Raw genomic sequence first — 17,427 nt, forward strand, 5'->3', positions numbered from 1 at the left:
AACCACTGTTAAATTGTGACCTGCAGGGCAATCATAATATTTTGAAAACTTAAAATATGAGTCCAAACAACCAATGTGTGGGATGTATGTGTTCGGTTAGACATGTTGATACCGTTTTCGTTCCTATCTGCACGGTTACACTTTTTTCAAGCCATGCCCATCTGAAACTGTTTTTTACCCAGTGGTTTTTATCGACAAAAGACAAAACACTAATTTTAAATGGGATGAAAAATGTAAATCATTACACATCTACAAAAATGAAAGATGAATGTTGTATGGTGCTGTAGCGCTACACCATGTGACGGACGGTCAAGACAAGATAGGACAGGAGAAGAAACATGATGACAAGATGGCACCTACCAGTGTGGCTGTATTCAATACATGCTCCCTGGTACTCTTTACGTTTGTGTGTTTTTTGGTTGTCTCAGACTCAAGTATACAACAAATGACTTGTTAACCATCAGAGTCTACTCTGGACTTTTTTTCGACAATTCTTGGCAATGAGCTTAATCTTTTCCCGAGTTCTCTCGTCGCGTCGAAGATGGCGCAGAGGCTAACGAGCCGGTCCACAAGTTCAACTGCGTAGGACTGGACACCGATTGCCACTTCCGACGATTACTCTCGCGAATCTACGCTCCCTAGCCAACAAAATGGATGAACTTTAGCTTCTAATCAAGACCTGCAAAGACTTTGGATGTTGTGCTGCCCTGTGCGGCTCAAAGACTTGGATTTGTGGATGTGTTCCCAACGGAGCCGTTACGCTACGCAGCTTTTATCTTTATCAGGTGGACGGCATCGCAGAGCTAGCGCGAAAATCGAAATGCGGTGGAATATGCTTCAATATCAACGAGAAATGGTGCACAGAGGTTATACAGCTCAGCACACACTGCAGCACACTTTTGGTGTCATCATTCTTGAACTGTAAGCTGTTTTACTTGCTGCATGAATTTGCCTCTTTCATTCTCATAGGTTATTATTGGGTTGTTATCAATATAAGGTCTTCAACTTGTCACCGGGAGGAAAAAATCTTGTCATGACATGTTTCAAAATTACAAGTGTGTGTCTGCGTGTGAGGAAGTTTTTGCCTTTCACTCTACATAAAAAAAAAAACATCTCGTCATGTTGAAAGGTTTTTAAACTCTTTTAAATCTGGTAAATCTAATTTCCGCTCACTGGATGAATATCCAGCCAGCCATCCATAGACAACTTCTGCTAAAGAAAAGATGGAAAAACCTACAAAACACAATCAGAAAATGAGAAAACACGAGCCATGTCATTTAGCAAACACTCATAATATAAAAAAAAAAAAGTAAACGTTGTCAAGACATAAACTGGATTTCTTTCTGCAATGTTCTTGCCAAATTTGTACACCAGTGTCTGTGCTGCCGTGACAAACCTGTCTGTATGGTTTATATTTAACTGGGGTTACATTTTGACATCATCTTAATTTTTGGACATTTGTTTGCATTTTTCCCCAAACAAAATCTAAACTTAAATACAATTATGCAAAGCTGATTTGGCACATTCTCCTGTAAGCAGCCTCGACATAACTTGAAATTAGTGTGTTTATTTGTGTTTTGTCTGGATAAATGTCCTGGGAGGGAAATACAGATTCATATAATTTATAGGATAAAGTCAAATTATCATAAAATAAAACTGTGGTGCCACAGCTGGTAAAGCGTTGGCCTCACAGTTCGGAGGTCCCAGGTTCAATCCCGGCCTACCTGTATGCAGTTTGCATGTTTTCCTCGTGCCTGCATGGGTTTTCTCCGGGCACTCCGATTTCCTCCCACATTTGAAAGACATGCAACATTAATTGGACACTCTAAATTGCCCTTAAGTGTGATTGTGAGTGTGGTTGTTTGTCTCGATGTGCCCTGCGATTGGCTGGCAACAAGTTCAGGTTGTACCCTGCCTCCTGCCCGTTGACAGGTGGGATAGGCTCCAGCACTCCGCGTGACCCTTGTGAGGATAAGCGTAAATGGATGGATGGATAAAATAAAAGTACATTTTTATATTCCAATTTCACCAACCCCTATGTCGAAATTAAACAAAATGGTAGATGACAAAGATCCAAACTACAAAGCTGAGCCGGTAACTACAATCAGAATTGAGCGATTCCATATTTCTTCCCCGACATGATCTTGAAAAATGTCACTTAAAAAAGGAAGGCATTTTGAATACATTTTTTAATAAATTAAAAAATTTTTGTGGAAAATCCATAATTAGCCCCCCCACCCCAAAAAATGAAAAATAAAAATAAAATATTGAAATTCCTCCAGGAGCGATGATTCATAATTTTTACCTGCAGTTGTAGATCTCTATCACTACAGTTGAACCTCAGTCCATGAGTGCCCCTGTCCACAAAAAGGTTTCCGAACAAGATTTTCAGACATACAGTATATTTGGTTCAAGAACAGTACCAACATTCACGCAGAACGCTCATATGCTTTTTCTCTTATACAACATACAGATACCTCACATATTTCAGAGATTTCAGTGTTTTCACTGTAAATTAGGCCTCATGATGAGTCCCATAAAATTAAGAAATGCCACTAATTTTGTTATTCGGAACCGCTGCAAAGTGACGTGGTTGTAGCAGCTTCAGGTGAGCTCTCACTGGTGGTGCTAGTGCCCCAGCTGAGGAAGAAGCCGTCCCGCCGCTTGGGGTGAGGTGCATGTGGTAAGCTGTCAAGCGTCTGGCGCCTAGACACGACATGCTCACTTGCCTGGCTCACCTTGCTGGACATCTGCGCTGGATGGATTTGAAGGCAACTAGGTTCTGAAGCTGTAATAGATGCATTCTTTAGCTACTCATTTAAAATGAGAAAATCAGGGACAGAGTGCAAACCCCACACACAGGGCTGAACTGAGATTCAAAAGTGTCTGAACATTGCCTGTGAGGAAGACAATTATTTGTTGTTTTGTTTGGTATTAATTTCTAACATTTGTTTATTTCCTCAGAAATTGGTGTATCCTGAGGACACCAGCCATCAAACAAAATGAACAGCTCTGCTTCCTCATCTTTTTCATCCATTTTAGTTAATACTGTGATACCTCACATTTCTGTGTTCTCACTCTCAGCCACATCTCCTCCTACATCCCCCATTCTAATCTCTCTGGTCACTTCTAACCCAGTTATGTGTTCATTAGATGGTGCAGCCTTCCGTCTGCTGCTAGCTGTTCTCTATTCTCTTTTGTTCCTCCTTGGCCTAGTGGGTAACCTCTTTGCCTTGTGGGTCTTCCTTTTTGTTCACACCAGCCGTAACTCTATGCGTGTGTATCTCATCAACTGTGCAGCAGCAGACCTGCTCCTCCTGGGATGTCTGCCCTTCCGGATCTTCTACCACATTAATGGAAACAACTGGGTCCTGGGACTTGTGGCCTGCAAATTGGTGGGAAATCTGTTCTACATGAACATGTACATCAGCATCATGCTACTGGGGCTCATCAGCCTGAATCGCTATTTGAGGCTCAAAGAGAAAGGCAGAGTGAGGAGAGGTTTGAGGAAGCGACTATGGTGGTGTAGTTGGCTGTGGAGTTGGGTGGTATGTGGAGCGCTGTGGGGCTTGTCTCTGGTAGCATTGGTTTCCATGATTGCTACTGCAGAGGACAAAGAGGACAACCACAAATGCTTCCAATTCAAGCAGCGGCGGCTCGCCAGAGGGAAGGCATACTTTAATGTTGTGCTGGTGGGATCGTTCTGGCTCGTCTTCCTCATGCTCATGGTGTCCTATGCCAAAATTGCCTTCCAGTTAATACAAGTCTCACGTGACAAGCCAGAACTACCAAATGCACAAAGATATGAACGTACTGCGAAGAAATCCTTTGTTGTCTTCTTCCTGTTCACCCTTTGCTTTGGTCCCTACCACACCTTTCGGCCCATATATATTCTCACCCAGCTTAATGCGACAGCATCCTGTGACTATTTGCGTGTGGTAGATAACATCAATGAGGTCGTGCTGTTATTATCTGCCTTTAACAGCTGTTTGGATCCTGTGATGTACTTTGTTTTGTCTGGTTCAATGCGTAAAACTGCCCTCCGTGCACTTAAAAACCGACTTTTCTTCCAAAATGAAGCCACAACTAACAGCTCAACAACAGAGTTCCAAAGGTCTTCAGTACCTTTGGCTTTACCAAGAACTGTGGACTGAGTCTTTCTCATAGAGGTTGATATTTCTGTTTCTTCAGGTTAAGTCACAATATTAATGTATTCACGTTGAGTCAAAATATTAATGTATCTGCCAGTTTAACACGTGCTAAAATCTCACTGAGGTGAGTTAAAAAACGACCAGGAAATCAGATTATATTAAAACCATCAAGTGCGTGGTCAAGTCCCCACTGTGTCGATTAAGTGCCGGATTCAGGACCGCTCCATATGGTCTGGGTGTGAGGGTTGCACAAGTTAGAGTCAAATCTGGTGAGAGTCATTGTTATAGGAGAGTAATTCTTCAAATGTGGCATGCAGTGCCCCCTTATGGCGGTATGAGAAATAATCATTGAATAGTGTGATACTTGCAACACTGCACTTGTATTGTCCATAGATACTGTAATTTGTGGTTTTCTGCAAGGCCATGAAGGTAACCAAACAAGTGTCATTTGTGATTGGCTAAGGGAGTACAGAGGCAGGGAAAGACCAAATGTGTCCATTCATAAACTGGCGGCTATAGGAAATACGGTATAGAGGTAGTTTAATCTTGTTTTGATGTGATTACAACCGAAAATCATTTGTTTTGAAATAAAGACTTTAATAACACACTGTTTGTCCTGATTTCTTTATCCAAGCAAAGGGAGCGCTACATGGACAAATGTGGCTTCTGTGGGAACGCCGATAAGCAACAGAAAATAAATGGTGTAACCAGTGAGGAATAAAATGACAAATTACATTGTGGGTTTATTTGGAGCAGGAGAGAGAAATATTCCAGTTTCCTGTATGTGACGTGGCAAAATGCAATGAATGGATGAAACCATCACATCTCAAATGAGATGCCACTAAAAAAAAACACTGCAAGGAGTCAATCCACACCACCTACATTTAAAAAAAAAAAGAACATTTTTCATTGAACAGGATAACAATATTGTAAACAGAAGTAATTTTCTCTTTTCCCTGAAAATAATATATGAAAGTTTAACATTTTAATTGCAGTGAAGAAAATAAGCATTTAAACACCCTGCCATATTGCAAGTTCTCCCACTTAAAAATCGTGGAGGGGTCTGGAATTTTAATTGTAGGTGCATGTCCACTGTGAGAGAGATAATCTAAAAAGAAAAATCCAGAAATCCCAATACATGATTTTTTAACTATTTATTTGTGTGATACAGCTGCAAATAAGTATTTGAACACCTGTGAAATACAATGTTAATATTTGGTACATTATCCTTTGTTTTCAATTACAGAGGTCAAATGTTTCCTATCGTTGTTCACCAGGTTTGCACACACTGCAGGAGGGATTTTGCCCCACTCCTCCAACAGATCTCTCGATCAGACAGGTTTCTGGGCTGTCACTGAGAAACACGGAGTTTCAGCTCCTTCCAAAGATTTTCTATTGGATTTAGGTCTGGAGACTGGCTAGGCCACGCCAGAACCATAGTATGCTTCTTACGGAGCCACTCCTTGGTTTTCCTGGCTGTGTGCTTCGGGTCATTGTCAGGTTGAAAGACCCAGCCATGACCCATCTTCAATGCTCTGATTGAGGGAAAGAGGTTGTTCTCCAAAATCTCACAATACATGGCCGTGGCCATCCTCTCCTTAATACAGTGCAGTCATCCTGTCTCATGTACAGAAAAACACCCCCAAAGCATGGTGCTACCACCCTCATGCTTCACAGTGGGGATTGTGTTCTTGGAATGGAACTCATCATTCGTCTTCCTCCAAACACGGTTAGTGGAATTATGACCAAAAACTTCCATTTTGGTTTCATCTGACCACAAGCCTTTCTCCCATGACTCCTCTGTATCATCCAAATGGTAATTGGCAAACTTAAGATGGTCCTTGACATGTGCTGGTTTAAGCAGGGGAACCTTCTGCGCCACGCATGATTTCAAATCATGACGTCTTATTGTGTTACCAACAGTTACCTTGGAAACGGTGGTCCCAGCTCTTTTCAGGTCATTGACCAAGTCCTTTCGTGTAGTTCTGGGCTGCTTCCTCACCTTTATAAGGATCACTGAGACCCCATGATGTGATATCTTGCATGGGGCTCCACTCCGATTTAGTTTTTTTATGTTTAGCTTCTTCCATTTTCTACAACAGTGGACCTTTTTTCACCAAGCTGCTTGGCAATTACTCCATTTCCCTTTTCCAGCCGTGTGGGGATGTAAAAGTTTGTCTCTGGTGTCTTTAGACAGCTCTTTGGTCTTGCCCATGTTACAAGTTTGAGTCTTACTGATTATATGGGGTTGACAGGAGTCATTATGCAGCTAACGACCTCCACAATTGCATCTGATTCAGTATAATACATGGACTGGAAGTAGACTTTTAAAGGTGGACTAACAGGTCTTTGAGGTTCAGAATTCTAGCTGATTGGTGTTCAAATACTTATTTGCAGCTGTATCACAAAAATCATTAAAAAAAAAAAAAATCATACATTGTGATTTCTGGATTTTTCTTTTTAGATTATATCTCTCACAGTGCACATACACCGATGAAAATTTCAGACCCCTCGATGATTTCTAAGTGGGAGAACTTGCAACATGTTCAATGTGTTCAAATAGTTTTCTTCACTGTATGTGCAACCAATGTACGTTGGTTGGCAAGTAAATTCAAAATACCCCCACCAATTGGAACTGTGTGTTCTATTGCATCCAGTTCTTTTCCAAACTGCAGATAATGAAGTTTGAGATACAGTGAGAATCGTTATATTAAGATATGGATAGACAGAATGTTGAGATGTTTAAAATGTTCAGTGATAAAGAAGTTATTACTATGTCAGTTATCATGATAAAGGTATATCATTACTACTATAGTTGCTGTTAGGATTGTTGTATCATGCGTTTGTTTCTGTTAGTCTTAGTCTGAATTGTTCTCTTTGTGAACTGCGTGCGTGTCTTGACGTGTGACCCAGCGACACCTGGGAGGCGATGCCCCCCTGCCGACCTCAAGCTGATACTCCTGAACACTGGGAAGCGATGTCTCCATCCTGGCCTCAGCATGTTTCCCTTCTGATCTTAAGCAGATACTCCTCAACACTGGGAGGAGATAACACCCTTCTACCGCAGGAGGATACCCCCAAATGCCATAAACATGTCTTTAAACAATGCCCTGCTTTTTCTCTTGTGGGTTTATCAGGACACTCTTGCAGCCTTGTTTATGTGCTGCTGGTGTAGCCATCTCTGTCAGCATTTTCACTGCATAACCATGTAACCCTTTGACATGAGAATGCAATAAAAAAGAGCAAACAGGGACTACCACTTTGACAGTCTGAGGAAGCACACTCACAGTGTGTCCGCCGTCTGTACCGTGCACGAAAAGACAATCTTGGTTGGTTTGAGTTCACTCTCTACAGTCCTCAGGCTTGTCTCAGCCGTTTTTCTAGGAACATCTCTGACACTCAGCTCTATTAAGTATGGTTGTTTTAATCAGATAGGAATATCTAGCAAAGCAATTAGTATAATGTGCCCAATATACGCGGCATGGTGGAGCAGCTGCAGCACATTGGCCTCACAGCTCTGAGGACTGGGGCTCAAATCCCGGCCTCGCCTGTGTGGAGTTTGCATGACCTCCCCATGCCCGGTTTCATATCACTTTCCAAAAACAAAAACTCTAAATTGCCCCTAGGTATGATTTTGAGTGCGACTGCTGTCTGTCTCCATGTGCCCTGCGATTGGCTGGCAACCAGTTCAGTGTACCCTGCCTCCTGAAGTAACAATTTTATTTTCAAAAGTATCATTCAAAAAGAGAATAATACTACTATTATCAAGCAAAGCAAAGATGTATAGCAGATTTGAAACAAAAAGTAACTCAATGTGCTTTACATGATTCAAAGAATTTAAATACAAAGAAATGAAAAATTTAAAAATGGACAAAAAATAAAATAAAATGAAAGTAAAAGTACAATTAAAACAGCATGAAGTGCAAGAAATATTGAAAAGTGGAAATAGTCTAAAAAGAATGATAAAAGAAGTTTTTTTAATCTGGATTTAAAAAGTCACACTTTGGGCTGATATCAATCTATTGCCAACTTATTCCATTTGTGTGGACCATAGCTAAATTCTGCTTCACCATGTTTTCTTTGGACTCTATGCTCTAAGATTGGCGCTAAGTCTGTATGTCATGTATTCAGGTCCTAAACCAGGGGTGCTCAATGTGTTGTCGATCGCGTGATGACGTGCCCAAAAAAAAAAAAAGACATCAGCCTATCTTCCATTCATCACTTGATTCAGGTGTGGCTACCACGTCGATCGCACGCACATAAGGACGCATTCTAGCAAGCTGGCCTCCTTTTTACATTCTCTCTTTTGCTTTCTCCACGGCAGTCGCGGCAATGTACGCATTCCACCCATTGGTAGATCTTAGAGGAAACAAGTCTGGGAACCCCTGTGCCAAATCATTTAGAGATTTATAGACCAGTAGTGGACCAGTAGTCAGAACTCGAGCTGCAGCATTATGAATGAGCTGCAGCTGTTTCCTGCTTTTTGCGGAGTCCAGTCAGAAGACCATTACAAGACTCAAGTCTACTTGAGATCTGGATATGTTCTTCAGGTGGTAGAAAGCAGTTTTAGTAATTAATTTGATATTACTGTTGAAAGTCAGGTCGGAATCTACCAGAACACGAAGGTTACGGACTTGATCTTTGGTTGTTAAAGATCATGTGTCCAGATACAGGAAGTCCTCGAGATACAACGTAGTCAACCTACAACATTTTGACTTTATGACGCCTGTGTCTCGTCTGTCATTTGTTTGTGTTTGTCCACAGCACCATTGTGTTTCGGCTTAGCTAATGCATATTGCTCATTTGTTTGTGCGCTGGGAGTAACTGTGCCTTTTCCCCCCACCTTTTTACACATTATCCTCCTAAAGAAGAAAGCTGATTTTTTTAGCAATGCTGGTGCAGCCACAAGAAAAGCAATTACCATGGAAATTAAATTTAACATCAGAAAAATATCGGACATTGGTAAAGACTTGGGCTTCAGTGGGTTGACCGTTATGACCATTATATTATTAAGGACAAAGCCCATATTTTAGCACACATGAAGGGTTTCGTCCCTATGAGGGATACAGTGATCCCAAAGCAACTTTGTTTTTATGAAGAAAAAAAAACAAAAACAAAGCAAAGTTCTTCAATCTTTGCCAAGATGGACGGATGATGAATCAAGGATGAGAATCAAAGTAGGCTTAATATTAGCCTAATGTTCATTCTGGAAAAGGCACGTCGTATTTTCCACACATTGAAAGAGCAGAAAGGCAAGGAAGCTAAGAAGGAGGATTTTACTGCTTGCAAAGGCTTCCTATACATGCTTCCTTAGCAAAAGCTAAGCACAGCCTCCCCTCCTCCTTCGCCATCAAACACTTGCAGCAATGGTAAGTTCATACAGCAGTTCATACTGGGCAGTAATGTGTGTTGTAATGTTCTGTGTTGCTGCTAGTTCAATAAAGTGACTAGAATTGCAATGGCAACTGAGTTCAGCCCTGACCACTTGTGAGGACATTAGAGTATGAACAATCATTGTGTCGGCTGGTGTGATTGTCTTGCTCGCCAGTAGCTTTAATGGATGAGAGCATCTGAAATTATAAAATAAATTAGCCTATACTGATATCCACTGCCAAACTCGTGTTGTTCCCTTCCCTTGTCAACAATTACCTCACCCGCTGTCATGCTTGTGGTTTTTTTTGTTCTCATTTCAGTGCAAGGTAGATCTCGATTCTCTTCCTAGCTCATACTCACGCTATCTGCAGTCATGTACCAATGAAGTTTCAGCACTAAATGTGGAATATCTCCAAAAGAAAAAAACACTTTTTAGAGAACTTGTGCTTGATACAAGAAAAGCAAATGATAATTTTTGGAAAAATTAAACAAAAATAGAGCTTTTTAGCAATGCACACAAACAGTATGTTTACAGACGCTGCAGTGAACCATTGAAGTACAACTCCCTTCCAACAGTCAAGCAACACTTTTTTTGGGGGTGAGCTGAAGTCGGCCATTGGGTAAAAGAACCCTACAAATGTTCAAGAGCTTGAACAAATTGTAAAGGAAGAGTGGAAGAGAATAGTATCTGAGAAGTGCAAAAAGCTCAGAGGTGCATTCAAATATTTGGAGGCTGTCATCCCTGCGAAAGGGCTGTGCAACCAAATATTAAGAAAGGGTGCCAATTCTGGCTTCACAATCTTTTTTGTTTTGTTTTTTTTATTTTTTTGGAGGGGGGTTGCTTTGAAATCACAATATATAAGTCAAAAAACTACTTTGTTCAATTATTTTGGATCTCCAACTAAAATATTCTGATATAAATTTGGTTTCTCAAGACATCCCAGATTGAACAAAAAATGAAGGGGTGCCAATATTGGTGAGCATGTCTAGATACGGTGAACAGGCAAAAAGAGAAATGTGTCCAAAAGCCTGTACTGAAGCAAAATAGCTTGAAGCATGTTTCCGTTATTTTCAGTTTATAAAAACTGCAAAGGCCAACATAGACAGGACGCACATGGCTCACAGGGCATATTTTGCTCAGGTCTGCTGTAGATGCTTGCCCTGTCATTGTAGTACGCCTTTCGCCCGAAATTAGCTGGGATAAGCTCCTGTGCTCCCACGTCACTTGAGGATAAGCAGCTTGGAAAATGGATGGATGTTTTTTTTTTTTTTTACTGTATGAGTGACACCTAGCAAAGACACTACATCAGTGGTCGGGAACCTTCTCAACTGAGAGAGCCATAAATGCCAAATATTTTAAAATGTAATTTCAAAAGAGCCACACAATATTTCAAAAACTAAGTAAAGGTGTATTTGTGCATTTATGTAAGACCAAAACTTTTAGAATACGATAAGTCTCAGAATTATTTTAAATAACATTGTTACGCTGTTGCTCACCAATGATGACAAAAGTACTTCTTACCATTAATGTGACTTCTGGTGCTGCATGGTTTTGCTGATGTCTTTATCGTCTGTTTCATACGTCAGTTAGATTAAGCTTCATGCAGGCGTTGAGACTTCCATCCGTTAATCATGAACGTAATTCAATTTGATTTGCCATTATGGTTGTACGTTGGTGAACAGTTCTTGCCTACAAAGGCATGTCTTTTATACGTTTGATTATCTTTATGCAAAGTTCTCAAAATGCTTACTGGCAGCATCAAGTATGAATGCTTTGGAATACTCCCCATCTGTGAATTTAGACACAGCAGAATGGTCTCTCTCCACAAAGGCTGGCCATTTTTGTTGAAAACTTTGGTATTCCTCATTTTTCCTTTGAACGACCTTTGTCAAAAGCGTTTCCATAATTAGTTGTTTCGACTCGATCGGCGTTCAACCCTTCTGCGCCTGCATACATTGACTGCCACACCAAACTACAGCAACCCCATGAAGACTAACTGTCTCTGTGTCATTTGCGTTCCCTGCACGACAAATATTACATGTACAGTAGATCATTATGATGGGCTCTGCGAGCCATATGCAACCATCAAAAGAGCCAAGTATGGCTCGGGAGCCATAGGTTCCCGACCCCTGCACTACGTGGTGATTAAATCAATGAAGCTCCAACTACTGACATCAGTCTTACGCAATGGCTGAGGCAGTTCAGAAACAGAAAATTACCCGCATGAAACTGAGCCAGGTAAGTGGAAAAATTAGGACCTTATTTTTCAGACAACAGGCTTGCACCGGATAGTAAGCCACGCCCACTTTGTGTTGCGTCTCTCCCCCCCATTCTGCATGAGCCGCACCACAAGCCAGCGGTAGCTTCATCTTTTATGGGCAATTGAGGTAAATTCTTCTTTTTCTATATACAATTTAGGTAAATTCTGCTACACACAATTGAGGTAGATTCTTCTTCTCCATACGCTCAAAGTAAAGTCTTCTTCTACACATTGGAAGCATATTAGCAGAATTAAATACATTGCAAGGTTCACAGCGCCTGAGAAAAGTACCGGCTTGTTGTCTGAAAATATGCTATGTAACATTCAGTAAAATTAAATGTACAAAAAAAAATGCAGAAATATATTTACTGAAACCAAACTTTAATGGATGTGAACACCTTAATCTGTCCATGTTTGACCAAAAAAAAAGGATTAATACATCAGTCTATAAGTTTGGAAACCAAATTCATTTGGCATGTCATTTCCATCAATTGAAATACGGAGCTGCGTTTGTAAAGATGCTCTTCAGTCTTAACATTTGGTAGTAACATTCAATTCACAGTGACCACATGCAACCGCTCTGGCAACCTCTTCCATGCTGAAAAACGCCACACCTAAACCAGTTGAAAAGGGCATCATCACCATTTAGCATTCAAAGTCTGACAACTTGGGCCATGATTAATTTTTACGCAATTCATCTAAACTGTAATTTCAATGTCAGCAAGCCCCCCCAATATGTGCATGTCAAGCCAGTTGTAATAAAAAAGGGACCGTCAACTCACCTTGACATCACGATGTATCACATTGTTGTCATGGCAGTAGCGAAGTGCTTCCAAAATTTGCCTCATGTAGTGGCTGCAAGGAAATAAATAAATGATTATGATGACTCATTATAATCTTAAAGGGGACTTAACATGGAGAACTCACTTGATAGATATTTGGATCAACATGGTTTAGCCTCTGGAAGGCCTGTTTCCTTAAACAACCAAGTATTTTTGGGCTGAGCACCCTATTTTAGAAAACGTGTCTGAGCAAGTAGTTTAGAATTTTGCCAGATGGTGACTTAACTATGATGCTAATTTACAAAACATTAAAATTTGTTCGGCGGTGTCTCTGTTGTATGCACCATACAGAAGTTTTGCAAACTAACTGACAAGTATAATTGGGTGGCTATGTGATGAAGAACTACCTCCACAAGTGAAAACGCAATGATGCTTTCACAGCCTTTATGGGGACTCGCATGTGCACACACACTAAGACGCAGGGCTCAACAAAAGCTCTGCCCTGAGTCGTCATAGGAATGATCATTTATTCGAGCCAGTACTGCCCCCTCAAAATACAAATCATATTCCCCTCCAAAAAAATTGTCAAAAATCAACAGTGCGCATTATACACACATACACATTTTATAATATATATATGATGCATGACACATGATACATATACATACTTTTATTCCAATATTTTTTAAAAACAACAATTGTCTGAAAAACCACCATTATTTATTTCTTTATCACGTTTTTTGAAACGTTTGACAGTTTAATTTGAAACCCAATCAAATAAAATTGAATGTTTCACTTGGTCATTCATATTTTTGTGAAATGATTGTACACATCTTACAAATTCTGCATGGCTAATCAAACATCTGCGCACAGCTGCTTTCTCTCATCTACTAAATAAAATGGTTGTGAGTTTGAGAAGAGCAAATAATTAAAAACAAAGTATTATGTGATAAAGTGCTTGACTTCACAATAAGTCTAAAAAATTATGTAATGCATATCATACTTCATGTTTTGATCATGTGTAGAAGCACAAGCTTCTTCTTCTTTTACTTTCGGCTTGTCCCGTTAGGGGTTGCCACTGCGTGTTATCTTTTTCCATCTAAACCCATCTCCGGTATCTTCCTCTCTAACACCAACTGCCCCCATGTCTTTCCTCACAACATCCATCGACCTTCTCTTTGGTCTACCTCTCAGTCTTTTGCCTGGGAGCTCCACCCGCATCTCCCTTCTACCAATACACTCACTCTCTCACCTCTGGATAAGTCCAAACCATCAAAGTCTCCTCTCTCGAACTTTGTCTCCAAAACATCTAACTTTGGCTGTCATTCTAATGAGCTCATTTCTTATCCTATGCAATCTGTTCACTTTTAGAGAGAACCTCAACATTTTCATTTCTGCCACCTCCAGCTCACCTTCCTATTGTCTCTTCAGTGCCACCGTCTCTAATCCGTGGATCATGGCTGGTCTGACCAGTTTTATAAACTTTGCCCTTCATCCTAGCAGAGACTTTCGTCACATAACACAGCAGACACCTACCGCCTGCTGTTCCAACCTGCTTGGGCCTGTTTCTTCAATTCCTTACCACACTCACCATAGCTCTGGATTGTTGACCCAATGTATCTGAAGAGGGTCCACCCTCACTATCTCTTCTGCCGGGAGCCTCAGTCTTCCCCCTCCATCCCTCTCATTCACGCACATATACATAATAGATATATATTTACTTCAGCTAATCTTCATTCCTCTCCTTTCCAGTGCATGCCTCCATCATTCTAATTGTTCCTCCACCTGCTTCCTGCTTTCACAATTTTAATATCATGGTCTAAGGGGATTCCAGTCGAACTGTCAGCCTATCAATTAGCACAGCAAACAGGGAGGGGCTCAAAGATGATTCCTAATGCAGTCCCACCTCCACCTTAAATTCTTCTGTCACACCTACGGCACACCTCACTACTATTCTGGTGGCTTTAAAAAGCATGAGGGGAAAAAAAAATAATCTGGACCGAAAAACATTCACAATGTGGTGTCACTTTTGTTGGCAAGTTATTCCATTTGTGTGAAGCATAATAGCTAAATGCTGTTCACCATGTTTACTTTGGACACTGTACTCCACTATTTCATTAGTCTGTTGATCTCAGAGCCCTTTTTGGTTTTTTTTCCGTTCACAATTTTTCCATGTATTCAGGACCTAAACCATTCAGTGATTTAAAGACCAGCAGCAGAACATTTTCCATTCTAAAGCTGACTGGGAGCCAGTGTAAAGACTTTAAGAATTAGAGTAATAATGCTGTGAGCACTTTGTTCTGGTAAGAACCCCCAAAAGTGCAGTATTCTGAATGAGCTTCAGCTGTTTAATGCTCTTTTGGGGAGTCCAGTAAGAAGATCATTAAAATTGTCAAGTCTACTTGAAATAAAAGCACGGATGTGCTTTTCCTGGTCTGCTTGGCACATGCAAGCCTTCATTCTGGATGTTCTTCAGATGGTCGAAGCCAGTTTTAGTAATTGATTTGATACAGTATATAAATTTGAAATACAGTGAAACCTTGGAGTTTGAACGAGTACGGAAAAAGAAAATTAAAAAAATAATAATAATAAAAAGGCAGCCCAAAACATGGGTTGACCCAATTTGCAGAGTCAACCCGAGCCATGCCGGATGCACACCGGGTATTGCTGAGAAAAGTCACTACCCAGTTCGAGTCAAGGAGGCACTCAGAGTGTGAACATGCACATTCGAGAGTGTTTCAAATTTATTTTTTCCCAATATTTTCATTGGCATGGGCCCAAAGTAAGACACCGGTGCTACCAAAAGCAATGGAAAACGGAAAGTTGTGCTAACCACAGTGGATTGAAGGAAGATAATAATCGCAACGTATGAATATGGGGTGCGTGTTTGTTACAGCTCTTTGGAGTTACTATCGTATGGCTATATAAACTATTAGAACTATCCTAAAGAATAAAAATATAATAAAAGGCAGCTCGTGTTGCCAAAGGAGTGATGAACACTATAAAGCGAAGGCCACAGATAATATAAGAAATGGAGATGCGACTGGACAATTACCCAGTCTAATCATTGAGGGTTATTTCGGCGTAACAGTTCCTCCTTCCCTCTCAAGTCCATCCAATGCAATCACACCGTGATCAAAAGGGGAAATGACACACATTTAAGTTGCTTTAAATTTATGCATTTTTTTTGTTTGATAACAGGGTGTACGTGTTTTTACATAGAGTAAATAGGGATTAAAACGTGAATTTACTATTTGAAGGTTGGGAATAGAAGAAACTCATTTATATTATTTCCTTTGAGAAAAAAATGTTTGAGGTTGAACGATTTAGACTTTGAACACTTTAAAAGAACAGATTAAGTTCAAACTCCAAGGTTCCACTGTATGTTGAAAGGCATGTCGGAATCCATCAGTACACCAAAGTTTTGGATTTGTTCTTTGTTTTGTCACCGTGATTGAATCCGGGGCAACACTTGCGTGGGTTTTTTCCAGGCACTTCAGTTTCTTCCTACATCCAAAAGGCATGCATTAATTTGAGACCCTAAAATTGCCCCAATGTGTGATCAAGAATGTGACTGTTGTCTGTCTCAGTGAGCCCTACAATTAATTGGCTGGCAACCAGTTCAGGGTGTACACCGCCTCCTGCCCAATAATAGCTGGGATAGGCTACAGCTCTTCTGTGATCCTTTTGAGGATAAGTGGCTCAGAAAACGGATGGTAAACCCGTGACTCCAAGTATTTACTCACAGCAGTCCTCTTTATTGCCAAAAACTCTCTCAGTTGTTGGGTGGTTTAGTTGGAGAAAACATTGTCTCATTCAGTTATCTATGATGCAACACCTCCACTGGACTATAGGAAAATTATTTTTATCAGAATGCTTTAGTTGAAATAGTGTATGATCATACTGTGAAAATACAGAATTTATTTTGTTTCGTCATACAAAAATTTTACATTTTCCTATAGTGAGCCAGAGCAGAGAGGAATGCAAAGTTAATGTCCTTTCACCACTGTTCCTGTCACACTGTTTTTTTTGTTTTTTTTTTTTTTACATTAAGTACAAAAGTCCCGTTTTACTTTTTGTTTTAATTGCTCATTAAAAAAAAAATTAAAGTGCCACTGACAGCTAAAACATGAAATTTAGTATGCTCTTAACCAAAAAACAAAACAAAAAAATCAGCCAGAGTGGACTCATTCGTTTGTTCACAGCACATCAGAAAGTTGCCGTATATCAATTTTTTCTTCTCCCGCCACGAAAAATCTCTCTATCGTTTTGAATTGAAGATGAAGCCGGAAGTTACGTATTAGCTGCAGCAGTGAGCTCAAGTGTCTTTACCTCTTGAACTTGTGAGAAATTACCTGTTTTTTTCTGCATGTTAGCTAAAATGCCGGTTGGTTGTGTTGCTGGATTTAGCTCGAACATTCGGGAGGATGGATGCACTCTTCACACGTTTTCAAAAGACCTGATTCATTGTGAAAAATGGATTGCACAGGTGCAAAGGACAAGAGCTTTGTGGGTTCCAAATGACAGGTAGGTGTGTATAGACCTATTAAAAAAAAGAAAAAAAAAGTTGGGTGGGGGGACTAATTTGTCTCACAGTTTATAGCATATGCTACGTGTGAATTTAGAATAAAGCTCCTTGGTCAAACTAGCAAAATATAACAAAGCACTTGTATTGCATTTAAGACAATTTAATCACATACAACAAAATACAACACAAAACATTGACAAAATAGAAGTACAAAGACAGTTTAGTTGCATTTAACATGAGCTAACTATCAATTGATGTATAGTCACCATAGTCAAATGCAATGTTCCAAATGGGCGAATGTTATTTCCAGTGAATATTCCAGAAATGTCAAA

The 17,427-nt window shown here is 40.2% G+C and overlaps 2 protein-coding genes across 5 annotated transcripts in view; one reads left to right on the forward strand and one right to left on the reverse strand.

Annotated features, from left to right (window-relative positions):
• LOC133491639 (peripheral plasma membrane protein CASK) overlaps positions 1-17,427 on the reverse strand; it is a 60,359-nt gene that overhangs the window by 23,945 nt on the left and 18,987 nt on the right. For all 4 annotated transcript variants that reach the window (XM_061803059.1, XM_061803040.1, XM_061803051.1 and 1 more), the window contains exon 5: positions 12,568-12,640. In XM_061803059.1, coding sequence (XP_061659043.1) covers positions 12,568-12,640 — 73 coding nt within the window. The remainder of the gene's footprint in view (positions 1-12,567; positions 12,641-17,427) is intronic.
• LOC133491657 (probable G-protein coupled receptor 34) lies at positions 361-4,836 on the forward strand. The gene is made up of 2 exons (XM_061803071.1): positions 361-921; positions 2,965-4,836. The coding sequence occupies exon 2, from the start codon at positions 3,003-3,005 to the stop codon at positions 4,152-4,154; it is 1,152 nt and encodes a 383-aa protein (XP_061659055.1). The 5' UTR covers positions 361-921; positions 2,965-3,002; the 3' UTR covers positions 4,155-4,836.

This window comes from Syngnathoides biaculeatus, chromosome 2, assembly GCF_019802595.1.
Source record: "Syngnathoides biaculeatus isolate LvHL_M chromosome 2, ASM1980259v1, whole genome shotgun sequence".
NCBI lineage: Eukaryota > Metazoa > Chordata > Actinopteri > Syngnathiformes > Syngnathidae > Syngnathoides > Syngnathoides biaculeatus.

Coding starts and splice junctions, on each gene's coding strand:
- LOC133491657 (XM_061803071.1), top strand. CDS start 3,003: ATGAACAGCTCTGCTTCCTCATCTTTTTCATCCATTTTAGTTAATACT.